This window comes from Dendrobates tinctorius, unplaced genomic scaffold (genome assembly GCF_039654945.1).
Source record: "Dendrobates tinctorius isolate UK_male_01 unplaced genomic scaffold, ASM3965494v1 ptg000043l, whole genome shotgun sequence".
Classification (NCBI taxonomy): Eukaryota; Metazoa; Chordata; class Amphibia; order Anura; family Dendrobatidae; genus Dendrobates; species Dendrobates tinctorius.
In genome coordinates, this window is record NW_027361711.1 from 7030522 (window position 1) to 7049312 (window position 18791).

Sequence of the window (18791 nt, forward strand, 5' to 3'; positions counted from 1 at the left end):
CCTGACACTGGGCACTCCAATTTAGCTTCTTAATGACTAAGATGCCTAAGTCTTTTTCCATGTCTGATTTCCCCAGCAGTTTCCCATTTAGTAAGTAATTGTAGCATCTGTTTCTCCTTCCCATGTGCATAACCTTACACTTATCTGTGTTAAACCTCATTTGCCATTTTTCAGCCCAATTCTCCAATTTACTCAAATCTGTCTGTAGTTGCAAACTGTCCTCCTTTGTGTTAACTACCTTACATAGTTTTGTATCATCTGCAAATACTGATATTTTACTGTGTAAGCCATCCACTAGATCGATCATAAATATATTAAATAGTAGGGGGCCCAATACAGAACCCTGTGGTACCCCACTAATAACCCTGGCCCAATCTGAGTATGCACCATTAATAACACTCTTTGTTTTCTATCACTAAGCCAGCTACCTACCCATCTACACACATTTTCCCCTAGCCCAAGCTTTCTCATCTTAACAATCTTTTATGTGGGACAGTGTCAAATGCTTTAGAGAAGTCGAGATAAATGACATCCAATGATTCTCCTTGGTCCATTTGAGAGCTTACATCCTCATAGAAGCTGATCAGGTTAGTTTGACAGGAGCGATCCTTCATAAATCCATGTTGATATGGAGTTAAACCTTTATTAACATTGAGATATTCCATAATGGTATCCCTGAGTTCACACGTGGCGTTTTTTTCGCTTTTCCGCGGCGGTTTTAACTGTGCGATTTTGCCGCGAAAACGCGAAAAATAAGCATCCCATGCATTCCTATGGGATTCTGCAATGCTGTGCTAATGCTGCGGTTTTTACCGCGGCGGAATCGCTTCGCGGTAAAAACCGCAGCATGCTCATTAATTTTGCGGAATCGCGGCGATCCCGCACCCATAGGAATGCATTGTTCCGCTTACTCCCCTCATGTGGCTGTGCACACCATGCGGAAAGTAAGCAGAACATTTGCGGATGGTACCCACGATCCGGAGGAGAGGAGACTGTCCTCCGGGCTTTGGGTACCATATCCCTGTAAAAAATAGAATTTAAAATAAAAAATATTGTTATTCTCACCTTCCGGCGTCCCGCGCAGCCTTCCCGCCTCTCTCCACGCTCTTGTTCCCAGTAATCCTTTGCGAAAATGCCCGCGATGGCGTCCTTTCTCTCGATCCCGCGAGAACTGACGTCATCGCGGGCATTTTCGCAAAGGATTACTGGGAACGGCTGCGCGGGACGTCGGAAGGTAAGAATAACACCATTTTTTTTTTTTGCATTTTATCTTTTACTACTGATGCTGCATAGGCGGCCTCAGTAGTAAAAAGTTGGTCACACTTGTCAAACACTATGTTTGACGAGTGTGACCAACCTGTCAATCAGTTCTCCAAGCGATGCTACAGATCGCTTGGAAAACGCTAGCATTTTCCAAGCTAAATATGCTTGCAAAATGCTAGTTTTTCCGCAGGAAAATCGCGGGAATTTAAAATGCGATTTTCCCGCGGAATGGAATTCCGGAATTCTCGCGGTAAATTCCGCGAGAGTTCCGGTACGTGTGAACTTAGCCTTAGAAACCCTTCAAAAATTTTACCCACAACAGATGTTAAGCTTACCGGCTGTGATCAGAGGTATAAACTTTTCCTCTGGTCACTAGTGTCAACGGATGGGACTACTGATCCCATTATCCGACACCTGCTACCACTAATTACAGCGAGAGCAGAAGTGGTGGATGGTAGTATTCATTAGCCACTCCTGCGCTGTAAATAAATAAATAATAAAATAAATAAATGGAAAAGCGGCATGAGTTCCCCTTATTTTTGCTAACCAGCCAGACAAAACTCACAGCTGGGCTCTGCATCCCAGAGTTCCCACACTGTCTTTTTAAATTATTTAAATAAATACTTTAAATAAACGGCGTAGGATCCCCCCCATTTTTGACAACCAGCCTTGCTAAAGCAGACAGCTGAGGGCTGGTATTCTCAGGCTGATAAGGAACCATGGATATTGGCACCCCTCAGCCTAAAGATAGCAGCCTGGGCCTGCCCAGAAAAGGCACATCTATTAGATGAGCCAGTTATGGCGCTTTGCCCGGCTCTTCTCACTTGCCCTGTAGCGGTGGCAAGTAGGGTTCATATTTGTGGGGTTAAAGTCACCTTTGTATTGTCAGGTGACATCAAGCTCACTGCTTAGTAATGGAGAGATGTCTATAAGACACCCATCCATTACTAATCCTATACTTGTATGGTAAACAAAGACACAGCAAGTATAAAGTCCTTTATTTGAAATAAGACTAAATACAGTTTTCCATTTTTATTTAAACGCCTAATTCCAGCGAAGCCCTCATTCTCCTGTAATAAAAGTAAAATAAAAAAAACAACAATATACCATACCTGTCCGTCGTTCTGTCCCACGCCGTAATCCATGTCTGGGGGATAAACCGTTTTCAACCAGGACGGTGCCAAGATGCGTCAGTCCAGGCTGAGAACCACTGGTGACTGAACTCCTGCGAGTGCAGCCTCAAACTGGTGGTGACGTCACCGAGGTTATGTTCGGTCACTGGGGGTCTGTTCCCAGCAGGGCTGAACTGCCGTGACCTTGGTGACACCCCCCCGTTAGCACCGTGAGAGCCGCGGCTCTCTATGGCTACTTTCACACATCAGTTTTTTGCCGTCAGGCAGGATCCGGCTATTTTTTTAAAAAACGGATCCGGCATAAATTTTGGAGAACTGTAGAAACGGATCCGTTTTTTTGCTGGATCCGTCTAGCAGGTTATATCTGTTCCTGGGGGCTGGCCAATTGGATCTGAGCATGCGCAGACTTAAAAAAACCGGATCCGGTGGCTGGATCCGTCTTTTTCTGGATCCGGCGCATTCCGGCGCCCATAGACTTTCATTGTAGCAAAAAGCTGGAAGCGCCGGATCCGGCGCTTCCGGCTTTTTCGCCGGAGACAAAAAACGTTACAGTAGCCGTTTTTTCCAGACGCCGGAATGAGACAAGTTGCCGGATCCGGCAAAAAACGGATGAAACGCAATGCCATCCGGCACGATCCGGCGCTAATGCAAGTCAATGGGGAAAAACTGGATCCGGCATTGCATTTTGCCGGATCCGGTTTTACAAAAAAAAAACGGATCGCGCCTGAAGGCAAAAAACTGATGTGTGAAAGAGGCCTAACCGGTGGGGATGATGTCCTCACCGATCAGAAGCAGTGTTTGCCGCGCTTTCATGCATATTACCGCGCAGCAAACACTGGACGTAAGGGCCCCCCATTCAAGTGAATGGGGTCCGGGTAATGTTCTGGTACCCGAACTTTTTGTAACTGTTCGGCCGGACCCGAACATCCAGGTGTCTGACCATCTCTAGTCGTAACCATGGATATCTAAGGTCCTGCAATGCCTGCACATCTGGAATGAGATATAGCGAATCAGAAAAACTGTACTATATTTTTTATTGGAGGTATTTGCTAATAGTATTACACCTACTAAATATTGGGATAAGATCTTGGAGATGGGAATAACTCCTTTTTAAGTTTTTAAAAAATGTCCCCATAAGTATCCATATCTTTGTAAAGGGAACCTGTCTACTACCGGAAGCATGAATCATACATTGGCTGTGGGATTGTAGCTGAGTATGGTGTCCTGGGAAATGCTTTGATGTGCAATGAAAAGCTGCTGGGGATTATATCTCTGCTTATTATCCCGATATGGTCCTCAGATGGGTTCTCCCTGCTCTAGTTGACTGATCCGTATCTCCTCCCTATATACGTACCTATGGAGAGACGTGCCAGTCTACGGGAGTGGAGCGGGGAGAACCACACCTCCTAATTACTCAGCTGATGTTTCTGGGGTCTGATTCATTACTGATTTGTGCCTGCTCTGGCTAATTCTGAACACAACCACATCCCCAGTTACGAGAGGGTGTTCACACTTATGTAAACACATTATCTTAGTTTTGTTATTTTTATTTTTCCTCTCAAAATTTTGATTTTATCGGTCAATGGATTTGTACAGATTATGGATAATTTTAAAGGTGCTTAAAGTTGTGAAGTCATTCATGTTGGTATGATATATTTTTGTAAACATAACAAAGACCTTGAAGGGTATGTAGACACTTTATTTCCCTGTATATACTCACCCTTTTATCTTCTACCCGTATCAGTGCCTCATCTCCGATTCTTCTTTTTCTATTGGCTGCCATCGCTGGCCATAGTGGTGTATAGCACAGGAATGCTGAGGTCAATAACTAGCTGCAAATGTCAAATGCGGTATGTGGGCCATAATAATTGCAGCCAATATGAAAAAAAAAAAGCTGTGTGGAGCTGATAGGGTTAGTAAATGTGAATATCATATTTTATATGCATTTCTTTTGCTTGTGCAGCTTTTTGATTGATTATTTTGGACAGCTCCTTTAATTCATTTGGGACCAAACTTTAATTTCTTACTGAAGCTACCTTTACCACATCCTAGTAAATCACAATGTAAAAGCTTTAAGTTGGTAACAATCTCTGTGGTATAAGCATAGTTTTCTGTTCCCTTACAGATCACTCCCGATGGAACCGATTGGTTGATCTTAGCTTGGTGCGCTGTCATGCCATTAAGTTGGAATCCTTCAGTCAGTTTGTTGAGCTCCTCCCCAGTTTAGAATTTATCTCGTTGGACCAAATGTTTCGGGAACCTCCAAAGGTTAGTTCTTGTGAGAAATTACACGTACCAAGCATGGGTATTTTTTTTTTTTTTTTTTCAATGGGGGTAAAAGTGGGGTGATTTGAACTTTCTGTGGGTTTTTTTTTTCTTTCACTTTAATTAATAGTCCCCTTAGAAGGCTTGAAGCTGTGATCGTCTGATCGCCTGGTGCTATACATAGAGCTGCTATATATAACAAGAATCACAATCTCCTCTGAACGACGACCATGAGCCTGCATTCACAGGAGCATCCTAATGATAGGCATCAAGGTCTTGAGATGGTTTACTGAATCCTGCATTGAGCAGGGGATTGGACACGATGAACCTTGAGGTCCCTTCCAACTCTACCATTCTGTGATTCTGAAGACCCCGGCTCTAACGACAACCCATTGGCGCCCCGCGATCGTGTGACTGGCACCAATGAGCTGCCGCAATAACAAGCCTCTGGCTGTCGGAGATTGACAGTGGGATTTAACTAGTTAAAATCTTATTAAATCATCTGTTATGCGTGGGGAAAGATGCGGGCTCAGCGTCTGAGCCATCATCAAAGTCAGGGACATGACATATATGATGTAAATATACATCATATGTTGTCTTCACAACATATGATGTATATTTACATCATATATGTCATGTCCCTGACTTTGATGATGGCTCAGACGCTGAGCCCGCATCTTTCCCCACGCATAACAGATGATTTAATAAGATTAAGTTATAAGAATAAGGAATTAAGTTATAAGAATAAGGTTAAGTTACATTTAGATATGCCGTTCTTTTCTCTTGGAGTGCAGTTGATGATCTCTCATTTACTGGCCTGCTTACACAAGCCAAAATTTACTATGGGAAGAGAAGGGTCGTTCATTCTGTTCCCATACAGCATCGTATTGTCAATAGCATAATCCTTATTAACATGATGATTTTTTTTTTGGGTAGCATAAGTGCTCCAACAAACATTTGTTTTGCTCAATTTGGGTGATCTCCAACATGTTTACTTGGGCCTATAATTAGGAACATCTTGCCAATACTCATTCACCGACTCTCGTCTAAAGGTACAGTTAGACATGTATTGAGAGACCTTTGACCTGCTATTATGTTTATTTAAACGTTTTTTTGCTATATTCTTGAAATCCCCACTACTGCTAAAATGTCTGTTACTTCTACACTTGACAGAACGGAAGGCCATAGCTTGGCCTTTGACTGCTAGGGCAACAAATCAGCACTTCGCGGTCATATAGATGGGGCTGATGGGCTGGCGGAGGGAGCTCTCTCCTCTCAAATTCATTATATGCAGCAGTAAACAGTCAGGATTGCACTTAGCGGTCATCCTGACCATTGAAGCTTGAGACCAGCAGATGTTCCCACTACATCCGCGTGACGTATATATGTTTTGTCATTGTACAATGAAATGACCTTCACACAACATACTTCTTTCTCTTGGTAGAAGCAGGAGAGAAAAGGTGGAGTGTAAAGTGCTTCTAATAACTTATTTTTCATATATGTATACACAATTACAGGTAGAAAATGACATAAGAACAGTATATAAAAGATGATCACAGCCAGTAGTGCTGGCAAAAATGTATGGTGCAAAAAGGTACCGCTTCATCACAGGGTGCGGTATACATGAACAAATGAAACGCACGTCGGGGACACAGGTTTTTTCTCTAGGCTGGTGCCTTTTATAGGTATGTTCTTTCTGACTAGTATTTCCATACTTATTTACAGAGATTTGTCCACCACATGTTGGGGACTATGATGTTTAGGATATCTTAGAGTGAGATATTCTGTCATGTACATTATATACTTATATGGACTTGTGCCTTGTCTTTGGTTACTCTGTTAAGACTATCTAATGTTTTATGAGATCTTTTTACCCCAGACATTTTTGATAGCCCTGCTTTCTGTGATCATTTTTTATGTACTGTTCTTATGTCATTTTCTACCTGTAATTGTGTATACTAATAATAATAATTTTCATATGTGAAGCACTTTAGATTTGAGCTTTTCTCTCCTGTTTCTAAAATGTTTCTATATGAAGTTGCTTGCTGGCTCCGTTAGGGCAAACTTGCAGTTCTCTTCACATGACCATACTTCTATAATTACTTTGCACCTAGTGGATTTCAGTTTAATTATTCTTCCTCTTCGTGTATGGGTTAAAAAGCTGGTAGATCTGTTGTACCGATTTTAGAGGATGCATACCCTAAGAACTCTTTTTTTTTTTCTATTTCTAGGGTTGTGCTCGTGTAGGTCTTAGTGCTGGAACAGGTATCGGAGTGTCATCAGCCCTTGTGAGCAACCAGAACTCCAACAATGAGAATGAAAATAACAACCACCAAAATAACAACCTGCAACAAAATAATCAACCGCCGCAAAATATTCCACCACCACAACATGAGGAGGGAAATGAGGATCCTGATGTCCGAGCAGAGAACCATGTAGAGGAACAGCATATAGCTGCTGAAGGTGACATACCTTTTTACAAATAAACAAGAACCTACCTGATTTAATATTCCACAATAGAATTCGCGTTCTGCCAAAATGTTTTGAGTGTTTAAAGTCAGAACTCTCCACTTGGACGTCTTATCTATTTATGGCATATCCTCCTATGAGACTTCTACCTATGTTGACAGCTGGGGTATCTATCTTGCGACCACGATCTGTGAAGAGCTCGCTCCACGTGGGTGACTCTTTCCATTGCTTGTTTTTTTTTGTAGCTTTCTCAGCTATGATTATCCAGAAAATTATGCTTAATTATTAAGCAAATGAGGATGCTTGGTGCACTTTTGTTATGGCCTAGCTCTTTGCATAGTTCTGCTGCTGTTGAGTGGCAGAGCTGTTGTCATTTTAGGAGGTATTCACTTTGGACAAAACATCTTATTATGTTTTTTACTTATACAAAAAGTTTGTAATCTTGTGCTACATATCTGCAGAAATTTTTAGCCAAGAGAAAATATGAGGACATGCACATCTGTATGTAGAATGCATTCACTTACATTTTGCAGTGTTCATTCACCATGTGTTTGCTTTGTAGCTCTAAATGACATGGAAGATATTCCACAAGATGAAGTTAGACCAGCTGCACAAGACAATGAAGTGGCAGGCCCAGATTTGGCTGTTTTACCAATGGATGCGGATGAGGAACGAGCAGGTTGTGCTAATAATAATGTCCTGATTATTTTCCATTTCGCTCCATGGTGTTCACATACGTTTTATATTGAATTCATGTAAAACATGAAATGGTTCTATTAAAACGAACAACCACATATACCGTATATACTTGTGTTTAAGCTGAGATTTTCGGCACATTTTTTTTGTGCTGAAAACGCCCCCTCTTGGCTTCTACACGAGTCATACACCAGAAAGCCAGCGGGGGAGCAGAAGACATCATACTCACCCTCCTGGTGTCCGAATATCAGGCTCTGCTACATCTCAGTCCCGGCATCTGCATCTCCCTTCCTGTCTTCCTGTGCGGTCATGTGACACCGCTCATTAAAGTTGTGAATATGGACACCTCTCCACTCCCATAGGGGTGGAGAGCATATTCATTACTTTAATGAGCGGTATCACATGACTGCCCAGGAAGAAGACAGGAAGAGAGATGCAGACGCTGGGACCGAGATGTAGCAGAGCCTGATATGCAGACACCAGGAGGGTGAGTAGGACTGGGGGACCGTGAGCCATGCCTTATTCACCTGTCCCCGTTCCCCCGCTGCGCTGTCTTCCGGGTCCTCTGGCTGTGATGCACAGGTCAGAGGGTGTGATGACGTGTTTAGTGCGCGCCCTCTGCCTGAACAGTCACTACAGAGAGCCAGCGATGCTGAGGGGCAGCGATGAGAGGTGAGTATGTTATTTTTTTTTTTTAATCGCAGCAACATTATTATATGGGGCATATATTAATATGGAGCATGTTATGGGCCACCATTAACCTTTGTGCAGCATTATATGGGGCATATATTAATATGGAGCATCTTATGGGGCCACCATTAACCTTTGTGCAGCATTATATGGGGCATATATTAATATGGAGCATCTTATGGGGCCACCGGAGCATCTTATGGGGCCACCATTAACCTTTGTGCAGCATTATATGGGGCATATATTAATATGAAGCATCTTATGGGGCCACCGAAGTATCTTATGGGGCCACCATTATCCTTTTTGCAGCATTATATGGGGCATATATTAATATGGAGCATCTTATGGGGCCACCATTAACCTTTCTGCAGCATTAAATGGGGAATATTTTTGTATGGAGCATCTTATGGGACCCATCATGAGCTTTATGGAGCATTAAATATATAGGCTCATCATGAACTTTATGGAGCATTATATGGGACGTATTTTTTATGGAGCATCTTATAGGGTAATCATGAACTGTATGGAGCATTATATGGGGCTCCAGATTCAATATGGATATTCAAAAACATTTAACCTATTGAAGTCTCAATTAATTTTACTTTTATTGGTATCTATTTTTATTTTTGAAATTTACCAGTAGCTGCTGCATTTCCCACCCTTGGCTTATATTTGAGTCAATAAGTTTTCCCAGTTTTTTTTTTTTTTTTTTTGTGTGCAAAATTAGGGGCCTCGGCTTATACTCGGGTCGGCTTATACTCGAGTATATACGGTAGTTTAAAAAAAAATTTGCCTGTGGGTATTTAGTGCACAAAGCTCATATGTTTATCATAACATTTAGTTGTATTTATATTCTTTGGGAGTGACCACACTAATAAAATACCTTGTCCCACGAACAAAGTACATTTTCATCAACAGATGTTGGCGTAATAATTTCCACATTTGAGTTTGCTTAAATAATCTTTTATATATGCCTGTCCTATGTACTGCGATTTGCTGTGTCCTGCCTTGCAGGGCTTTTCCAGTTCATGGTCGGCACATAACACAGATCCTAGCCAGGGAGGATAGTACAAGTCACTTATGATAAGTAAATATACCGATGACAAAGCAGGGGTTCACAACTGCTTAATTCTGTGATGTAACACCCTTCCCCTTCCTGCTTTATCACAGGAGCGAGTATGTCTGCTGAGTCTCCAGCCCTCTGAGCGCATCATAATTTAGGTCAGTGATGTCGAAGCTCCTGCGGCACTGTGCTCATGTCGCACTGACTTGATTTGTGATGAGCTCACAAGTCTCTGCACAGGAATGTTTTTTTATTAACACATCCAATTAAGGAAATTATTTTTCTTACAAGATCTGTTGATTAAAATGTACTTTACCTGCTGGGGAAATCTCCTTCATAGTTGTTTCCCCATCATGAAATCTGATCGTATATGGCTATAAATGAAAGCAAGTCGCTCTGCAGCTCTTGTCACACCTGGTAGGCAAGGGAAAGCAGTAAAGGGGACACAGAACTTCTCTGTCAATGAATAGGTATTCATTCTTAACATTTCTAACTCCATCAGTACGATCTTTTAACCCCTTCACAACTTCTGACGTTCCCTTACTTCATGGTCGGATAGGGGTTCCCGTCCTTTGACGTATGGGTACGTCATGGTAACTATGTGAGGCACAGGAGCTGTGCCCGTTTGATTGCTGTTAGGAGCTCGGCTTAAGTTATAGCATAGGATTTATTGGATCCTCAGTCGCATAGCTACCCTTCCCTTATTGGATACATCATACTAAGTGCAATATAGTGTGCATTAGTGACAGATGACTTGGGAATGTGGGCGCCGATTGCGTATTGTTAGAGTGCCAACCCTTGTGGCCAGGAAGAGCCATTCTAGGGGATACAAGGAAACTAATCATCCCACTTTACTTTCGCTCTTGTGTGAGTGCAATTTTAAGGTACTGTCACACTTAGCGATGCACCAGCGATCCCGACTAGCAATACGACGCGGTCAGGATCGCTGGTGCATCGCTAAGTGGTCGCTAGTGAGCTGCCACACAGGCAGATCTCACCGGCGACATCACAGCGGTCGGGGGTCGCTACTTACCTGTCAGACGAGGCGATGAAGACGTCCGCCCGCCCGCGTCGCATGTCGGCGCCACAGAAAGCTCAGCAGGAAGCTGACAACGAGAAACGGCCCAGGCCGTTCTCGCGCGATCAGCGATAATCAGCGGGGAAGCCGGTCGGAAGTAAGTATCACACATAGCGATATCGCTGCTGCGTCACAAAATCAGTGACATTATAGTGATATCGCTTAGTGTGACGGGGCCTTTACACTATATCTCATGTGCTTTATTGTGGTCTAGGTCAGTTGTTAACTAGGACTACCTTAGAGCAGGTCCTAATTGAATAAGGACACAAGAATTCCCTATGTCTGGGGCATTGATCTCTACCACAAGACCAGAGTCAAGGGACACATTACGAATTGATGTATTGAATATATTTAATCCAGTATTTTATTAGCGCACTAGCGCACAAAATACTTTACTTTTATTATATTCTTCAAAAAATCCCGACAAAAATTAAGAGGATATTTGTTAGTCACTGAGTCAAAGAGGAGAAAGAAGCTGATTTCTCCTATAAGATATATGAAAAAATTCCTTATTTTCACGTGTAGTATTGATTTTTAAAATAAAAGTTAAAACGGTTAATTGTTAATATTGTGTTCTATGACTAATTGGATGTCCTTGTGACACATGAAAGAACGGTGTACTCCAGTAAGCAGGAGTACTCGTCATAGAATTATTCTTGCTGTTTGTTGGAGGGAAGTCTGGAGTTGATTATTCCTCTCTGTTAAATGTGCAGTATTTACCCGAAGAGTATGTGCCTGTTACGTTTTTTTTTCAGGCCGGCGAACCACCTGCAGAGCTGACGCTTCAGGAAATTCAGTTTGTGGGTTTTCGTTGTGTATTTTTTTATTTTTTGTCCTCTTCTGTCCATTTATTTATTTTTAACTTCATTGAAGAAACCACTGATATTTTTTGAAGCTAAAACGGGGTCAAACCACTCAGACGCCTACGTGTGTTGGATGTCTTTTGAACCTTCCCATTGACATGTATGGAACACCTTCAGAGCAGGAAACACCTGAAAAATAATCTGCTCACTTTTTAACCTACTTGGCATAAAATGATCATTTTATCAGGATTTTTTCTTAATTAGTTATTACTGCGCATATTTTTTTTCAATACCTAGGTATTTATCTTACCAAAATAGGTGCAAACCGTATTGACCGCTGCTCACCCGCATCTGTACATGTTCTGCAGGTCCCAGTGGTTTGCAGCCTGCTGTAAAAGCTGCCCCAATAACCGTGCACGATTCTGATAGTGAGGATGAGGATGATCTAGGCAATGACCCTAATGTCAGCACCGCCTCTGTCAGCAACTATCCTACTGAAGAAGATAAAAGCTTTCAGTTGACAGACCCTCAGGACAGCGCAAATGACAGTGGTGAGTATATAATATGGATATGAAACTTTACATTTTTTTATTGTTCATGGGCTAAAACCTGCTCAGAGAACACTTCTACTCGCTGCATTAAAGGGGAATCCATCAGCAGGTTTTTGTTATGTAACCCCAGAGCAGCATGGTGTAGGGCCAGACAGCCAGATTCCAGCGATGTATCACTTACTGGGCTACTTAGTGTAGTTTTGTCAGATCCCTGTTGATGTATCTGTGGTCAGAATGCTGAGTTGTGTATAACCCTGCCCACACCACTGATTGGCAGCTTCCCGTATACCCCGTGCATAGTAGGAAAGCTACCAATCAGTTGTAAGGGCATAGTTATAAAGATTGTCCTGCATCTTAGACTTAAGGTACTGTCACACTTAGCGATGTACCAGCGATGCCGACCAGCGATATGACGCGGTCAGGATCGCTGGTACATCGCTAAGTGGTCGCTAGTGAGCTGCCACACAGGCAGATCTCACCAACGACATCGCGGGGGTCGCTACTTACCTGTCAGGCGCGGCGATCCTGACGTCCTCCCGCCCGCGTCCACGTGTCGCTCGTCGGCGCCACAGGAAACGCCCGACAAGAAATGGTCCAGGACGTTCTCGCGCGATCAGCGATAACCAGCGGGGGAGCGGTCGGAGGTAAGTATCAGACATAGCGATATCGCTAGCAATATCACTATAACGTCACAAATACCAGTGACATTATAGCGATATTGCTAGCGATATCGCTTAGTGTGACAGGCCCTTTAGTCCTCTAGCAATCCACTGCTAATGAAACACTGATTGTTTTGAAACTGCCGCAAACTGCTTAGCAAGTGACACATCACTGTGACCAGGCTTTCTGCCTATACATTATGCTGCTCTCAGTGTAAATAGGAAAAATTTGCTGACTGATTCTCTTTAACTCCTTAACAACCGCCCATAAGCCTTTTAATGGCGGTGGTTAAGGGGCCTTATTCCTCAGTTCCACTTTTTAAAGTAAAAAAAAAACTGCGCTGAGAAATGAGTTAACACCCTGCAGTATTGGCCCCGGCTGGTTTTGCTGCCGATCGGGTCAAATAAAAACCTTAAATACCTGTCATTTGCAACAGCAGTATTTAAATTGTTAGACCGGGGTCAGAAGACCCCCTTACTAACCATCAGACCCCCTTTCTGTTGCCGTGAGGTCATATGATGACTCCAGGGTACAGTGGCCTATGAGATCCCACAATAAGCTGGATCTCACAGGCTGTGTCAGTGAGACACTGACTGTTCTCATGCACTACTGTACACAAGTACTGCAGTGTATGAAACCAGCAATAAAAAAAAAATATTCTACATGTCCCACAATGAAAAAGTATAAAATATGTAAAAAAAAAAAAAAAAAACACAAAGTGCCCACAAATCACAAAAAATAATTTTGCCACTCAAAACGCAGCGTTTGTGATAAACGAAAAATTAGCAAAAAAAAAATGTGCGCATATATTGGTATCGCCGCATCCAGAGCGACGCTATATATAAAACCGGCACGTGATTTATTCAGTATGGCGTACGCCGTAAAAAAAATTAAAGAAAAAATGGCAAAAATTTTACTTTTTTTATCGTAAAGTGAATAAAAAACGATTGTCGTATGTAAAAAAAAAAAAGTATAAATGAAAACGCTAAATCGTCCCGCAAAAAACAAGCCCTCATTCGGCAAAACCAATAAAAGATACAGCTTTCAGGATATGACGAAGCAAAAACAAATTCCTTTTGCTAAAATTGTTTTTAGTCTGTAAAAATAGCAAAGCGTAGCAAACAATATTAACCCGACGCACAAAACCGTTCTCATCACTCTTACCAATTTGAGCGGTGCAAAAAATAAAAATAGATACGAATTACTATTTTTAATTTTGTATTTTAAAAAACCTGAATAAAAAGCGATCAGACTTTTATGTCCCTCAATATTGTGCCAAAAAAAATCTGCAACTTGTCCCACAAAAAATAAGCCCCCATACATACAGCTTGTTCGCCATAAAAGAAGTTACAGCTCTCAAAATATGGCAACCAAAAAAACTACTTTTTATTTAAAAAAAAAAAAAAAAAAAGCATTTTTACTGTGTGATTGCAGCAAAATCTAAAAAAAGTAAACAATATAAATCTGGTATCCCTGGAATCGCTCTGACCCAAATAATAAATCCGCCTTATCACATATACCACACGGTGAACCGTGCAAAAATAAAAATTAAGAACTACTCTTGTACTGCTGTCTATTGGCTCATTCTACCTCACAAAAATCGAAATAAGGCTCACATTTATCCTGCGCTCTACGCTGAGCACTAACATCGGGGTTTCCGTGTAATCTCCCCAAAACCGCAATTCACAAACAACCTCGGACGGAAATGCTCACTTATGAGGCAGATGGAGTCACTTTAGACTTGCGGTATCTCATCATTTTAGGCGTCTTTTTAGTGTACAAGAGTGGACGACCACAGATCTGTGCACACCTAAAAAGATGGAAACCACCGGAACAGACACCAAGCAGAGTAAGAAGTCTGCCTCATGGTTGGGGGTTCCATTAGGGTTTTCGCGTGAATCACATTTTTGTGGGATTTACACGGAAACCTCGACATAACTGCTCATTGTAGAACACAAGAATGTGATCCCAGCCTTAAACTGGGAGCGATCAAACAATACTATGTACCCAAAATGTTACCAATAAAAACCATAATTTATCCCACACAAAACGAGCCACAAGTCAGGTCACTGGAATTATATAAGCTGTTCCCACATTACTGGTAGAACAAAGTCTCTGGAAATGCGACATGGCTCCCACCCCCCTCAGGTAAAATCCAGTGAATTCTGCACTCCGAAATCCAAATGCCCCCCCCCCCCCTTCTGAGCCCCATTGTGCCTAAGCCACAATAAGCGGCCACTTTTGGCTTTATTGTAGTGGGGACGGCGCACTTAACAATTTACAGTGTGTGTGTCACCAGAAGCACAAGCTGGGCACAATATATGGGGGCTCTACACTATATGGGAATGCAATGTATGGGTACTAGATTGGCTGGCTGACTTGCAATTCGTCAGAAAAAAAACTGGCATGGATGTTACAAAATAGTCACTGCAGCCGTAGATGAATTCATTGAGAGGTGCAATTTCTACAATGGAATAACTTTTGGAGTTTTTCTTCTGTTCTGGTACCTTTTGGGGCTCCGCAAATGCCACCTGTAAACTATTCTAGCAAAATCTGTGCTCCAAAAGCCAAATAGCATTTTTCCTTCTCAGTCCTGATGTGTGTGGCCGAACAGTAATTTCTGATAACATATGGGGCAGCACTGTTTTCGGGAGAAATTGTTCAAGAAAGTGTGCGGTCTAGTTTCGCCCATTAACCCTTGGGTACCTGACAAATTTGAAGCAAATACAAAAATTACATTTTTCCCACTAAAATGTCATATTCCACATCTCAGTGTCTCAATATTATAACATTCTGTGAGGCACCTACCGGTTCAAAATACTCACTATCCCCTATATGAATTCCCTGAAGGGTCAAATTTCCAAAATGAGGTCACTTGTGTGGGATTTCTGCTGTTTTCACATGTCAGGGGCTCTTGAAATGCTACAAGGCATTCACAATCTATCCCAGATAAATAGCACTTTCCTTCCCTAGCGCCATGTTCCCAAGTGGAAGTTTTGACCACATATGGGGTATAGTCAAAAAGAGCAACAAATTATGGGGTCTGTTTTCTCCTATTATTCATTGTGTGAAAATCAAATTTTGGGGGCTAAAACAGCATTTTTGTGAAAAAAAAAAAAAAAAATGAATATTTTCAATATGACAATCTAATATCAAAGTCTCTGTAGTACCTGAAGGTTCAAAATGCTCACTATACCCCTGGATAAAATATTTGAGGGGTGTAGTTTCCAAAATGGAGTAACTTGTAGGGTTTTTCACAATTGAGTCACATCAGGGGCTCTCCAAATGAGACATGGCATCTGCAGACCATTCCATCTAAGTCTGCGTACCAGTCACTCCTTCCTTTTTGAGCCCTGCCATGCGCCCAAACCCAAACAGTAGTCTTCCACCATATATGAGGTATCGGCAAGAGAAATTGCACTACAAATTTTGGGGTCCATTTTCTCCTGTTACCCTTCTAAAAATACAAAATCGGGGCTAAAATACATTTTTATGGATAAAATGTGTTATTTTTGTCACAGCTCTACGTTATAAACGTTTGTGAAGCACCTTGGGGGTTCAGGGTGCTCACCACTTGTCTAGATACATTCCTTGAGGGTTCTAGTTTCCAAAATGGGGTCACTTGTTTCCAATTAGGCACATCAGGGGCTCTTGAAACATGACATGGAGTCGGTTCTCAATTCCAGTCATTTTTGCTTTCAAAAAGTCATTACGTGCTCCTTTCATTCCAAGATTTGCCGTGACCCAATCAGTGGTTTACCCCCACATATGGGGTATCGGCATATTCTGGAGAAATCGCAGAACAAATATTGGGGTCCATTTTCTCCCGTTACCCTTGAGAAAATAATAAGTTTGAGGCTAATGTAAAATTTTTGTGAAAAAAGTTGAATGATAATTTTTACCTTCCACATTGGTTTAGTACCTGTGAAGCAACTGAAGGGTTAATAAACTTCCTGAATGTGGTTTTGAGTACTTTAGAGGGGTGCAGTTTTTAGAATGTTGTCACTTTTTGGGTGTTTTCTGTCACATAGGTCCCCCCCCCCAAAGTCACTTCCAATGTGAAAAATTTTGCTGAAATTGATTTTGTTGAAAATTTGAAATTGCTGATCAACTTTCAACCCTTCTAACTTCCTTACAAACAAAAATGTTAATAAGTGAAGTAAAGTAGACACGTGAGAAATGTTATTAACTATTTTGTGTGAATTAACTCTGATTTAAGGGTATAAGAATTGAAAGTTTGAAAATTGCGAAATTTTTGCCAAATTTCCGGTATTTTCACAAATAAACACAAGTCGTAATGAATGGGGAAAAAACAAAGTTGCAAAAATGCATGTTTTTTATGCCGCAGTTTTCCTTCCAAGAGGCATGTTTTTCATGCATGAAAGTGCAACAAATTCTGAACTTGTGCACATACCTTAAAGTCTTTTTGCAGTGATATAGCATAGGGAAGATGTTATGTAGAATTGAATGTGGAGGATACAAGGCTGTGACTTTTGGTTCTTGTCTTTTGACTGGTCAGTACTTTTTCTACAAGCCTGTTTTTCACCATCTCTCCTCAAAAAGGTAAAAAAAAAAAAAAACTATATACATTTTTCTGCCAAGCTAAAGTGTGTGAGGACTACATGGAAGAATTCTCTGATCTGAGTTTTACAAATCCGTGTATGATTACGGGTGTCCCCCCACACTGTTAAAGGACTGCCAGAGTAGCCATATTAACACTGACCCCAAATCACATATTTTAGACATGTTAACACTATTTATTTTCATTCCTTCCAGTTGTAAGTGGGAAAGGTAAAACGCCATTGCGGAAAAAGTGCAGTGTCGCATTCAAGAGTCCGCCTCAGCAAACTGCACCAAGCGAGGAAAGGTGCTGCGAAAAGGGATGCCAAGTGACAAGCGAGCAGATCAAAGCGGATATGAAGGCCACCAGTGACCCCTCTGACAGGACCAAAGAAAAAACTTGCTCGTGTGAAGTGAATGCTGCAGGTGGGGTTATAAATGCCAGTGACCCTGACCCCCAGAATATGGATGCTGCGCAATCTTTGAATGAAAGTCCTGATTCTGCCGAGGAGGTAGATGCATGTACGTGTGGTGGTAGAGCAGAGGATTTTGAGGTCCGTGATGCTCAGGGACAAGAGATGAGTCCGTTATGTCCTCATTGCTCCAAAAATGTGACCCAGGAACAAAAATCGCAAAGGAGTAACAGTGAGAGTGATGACAGACCGCAGCCTTCAACTAGTCGCTCCTCTCCAGGAGATGGCTCTGAATCCACACTCAGGACTCCACACAATGGGGCAAACAGGACTAATTCAGGTATAGTGATGGATCCAAATGCGTCTCCTGAAAACGACAGGATACAACATAGGTGCTGTTACACACACGGGCCACTTACAAGAGCAAGAACAAGGCTGTCTCAGGTGTCTCTTATTTCCGATGGGGGTGAGTTCCCTTCTGTGTTTCATTATTTGCTGTCATACTTGTATTAGTCTGTGTCTACTAAAGGAGTAGTCCATTTCATGGTTGTATCGCAATATGTTATGTTCAGAATCAACGCCAAAATGCAGAAAACCCGTAAAGCGGAAACGCACGGCAGATAAATCTACGAGCACCAGTGACCCAGTGATTGAAGATGACCACGTTCAGGTAGGTTTACAAAACGTATAGAAACTGAATCTAAAAGGTTTTTTTCAGAGCAAGTGTAGCAGATCTCATGTTAAAAACATGGCTTTATTGACTTTATTTTGTTTTACACTAAATTTTATTAATGAGAAATTGCAACGCTTATTCAAGACACAGGACAAAAACCCACTCACAGAATATACAAGTAGTGGTGTGTGTCAGACATTACATGTAGCAGAACTGAATATGCACAGCAGAGCTGAGTGTGCGTATACTGTGCAAGAAGCAGAGTTGTGTGTATGTGTGCTCTGCATGAGTGCTGTAATTCTGTATGTGTATAATGCCCTGTTTCAAAGAAGCACTAACAATAGTTCTATTACCTCCTAATCTACCCTAGTGTATTATTATTATTATTATTATTATTATTATTATTATTATTATTATTATAAAAATTGACCCCACCACTTCTTTACATCACCAGGGAAATTTTCATTGAAAGGA

General features: G+C 41.7%; 1 protein-coding gene across 2 annotated transcripts in view; it reads left to right on the forward strand.

The window, feature by feature from the left end:
- Positions 1–18791, forward strand: part of FBXO38 (F-box protein 38) — a 122962-nt gene that overhangs the window by 46548 nt on the left and 57623 nt on the right. For both annotated transcript variants that reach the window (XM_073575178.1, XM_073575179.1), the window contains exons 11-16: positions 4522–4664; positions 6893–7124; positions 7693–7809; positions 11829–12011; positions 17448–18110; positions 18217–18314. In XM_073575178.1, the coding sequence (XP_073431279.1) occupies positions 4522–4664; positions 6893–7124; positions 7693–7809; positions 11829–12011; positions 17448–18110; positions 18217–18314 (1436 nt within the window). The remainder of the gene's footprint in view (positions 1–4521; positions 4665–6892; positions 7125–7692; positions 7810–11828; positions 12012–17447; positions 18111–18216; positions 18315–18791) is intronic.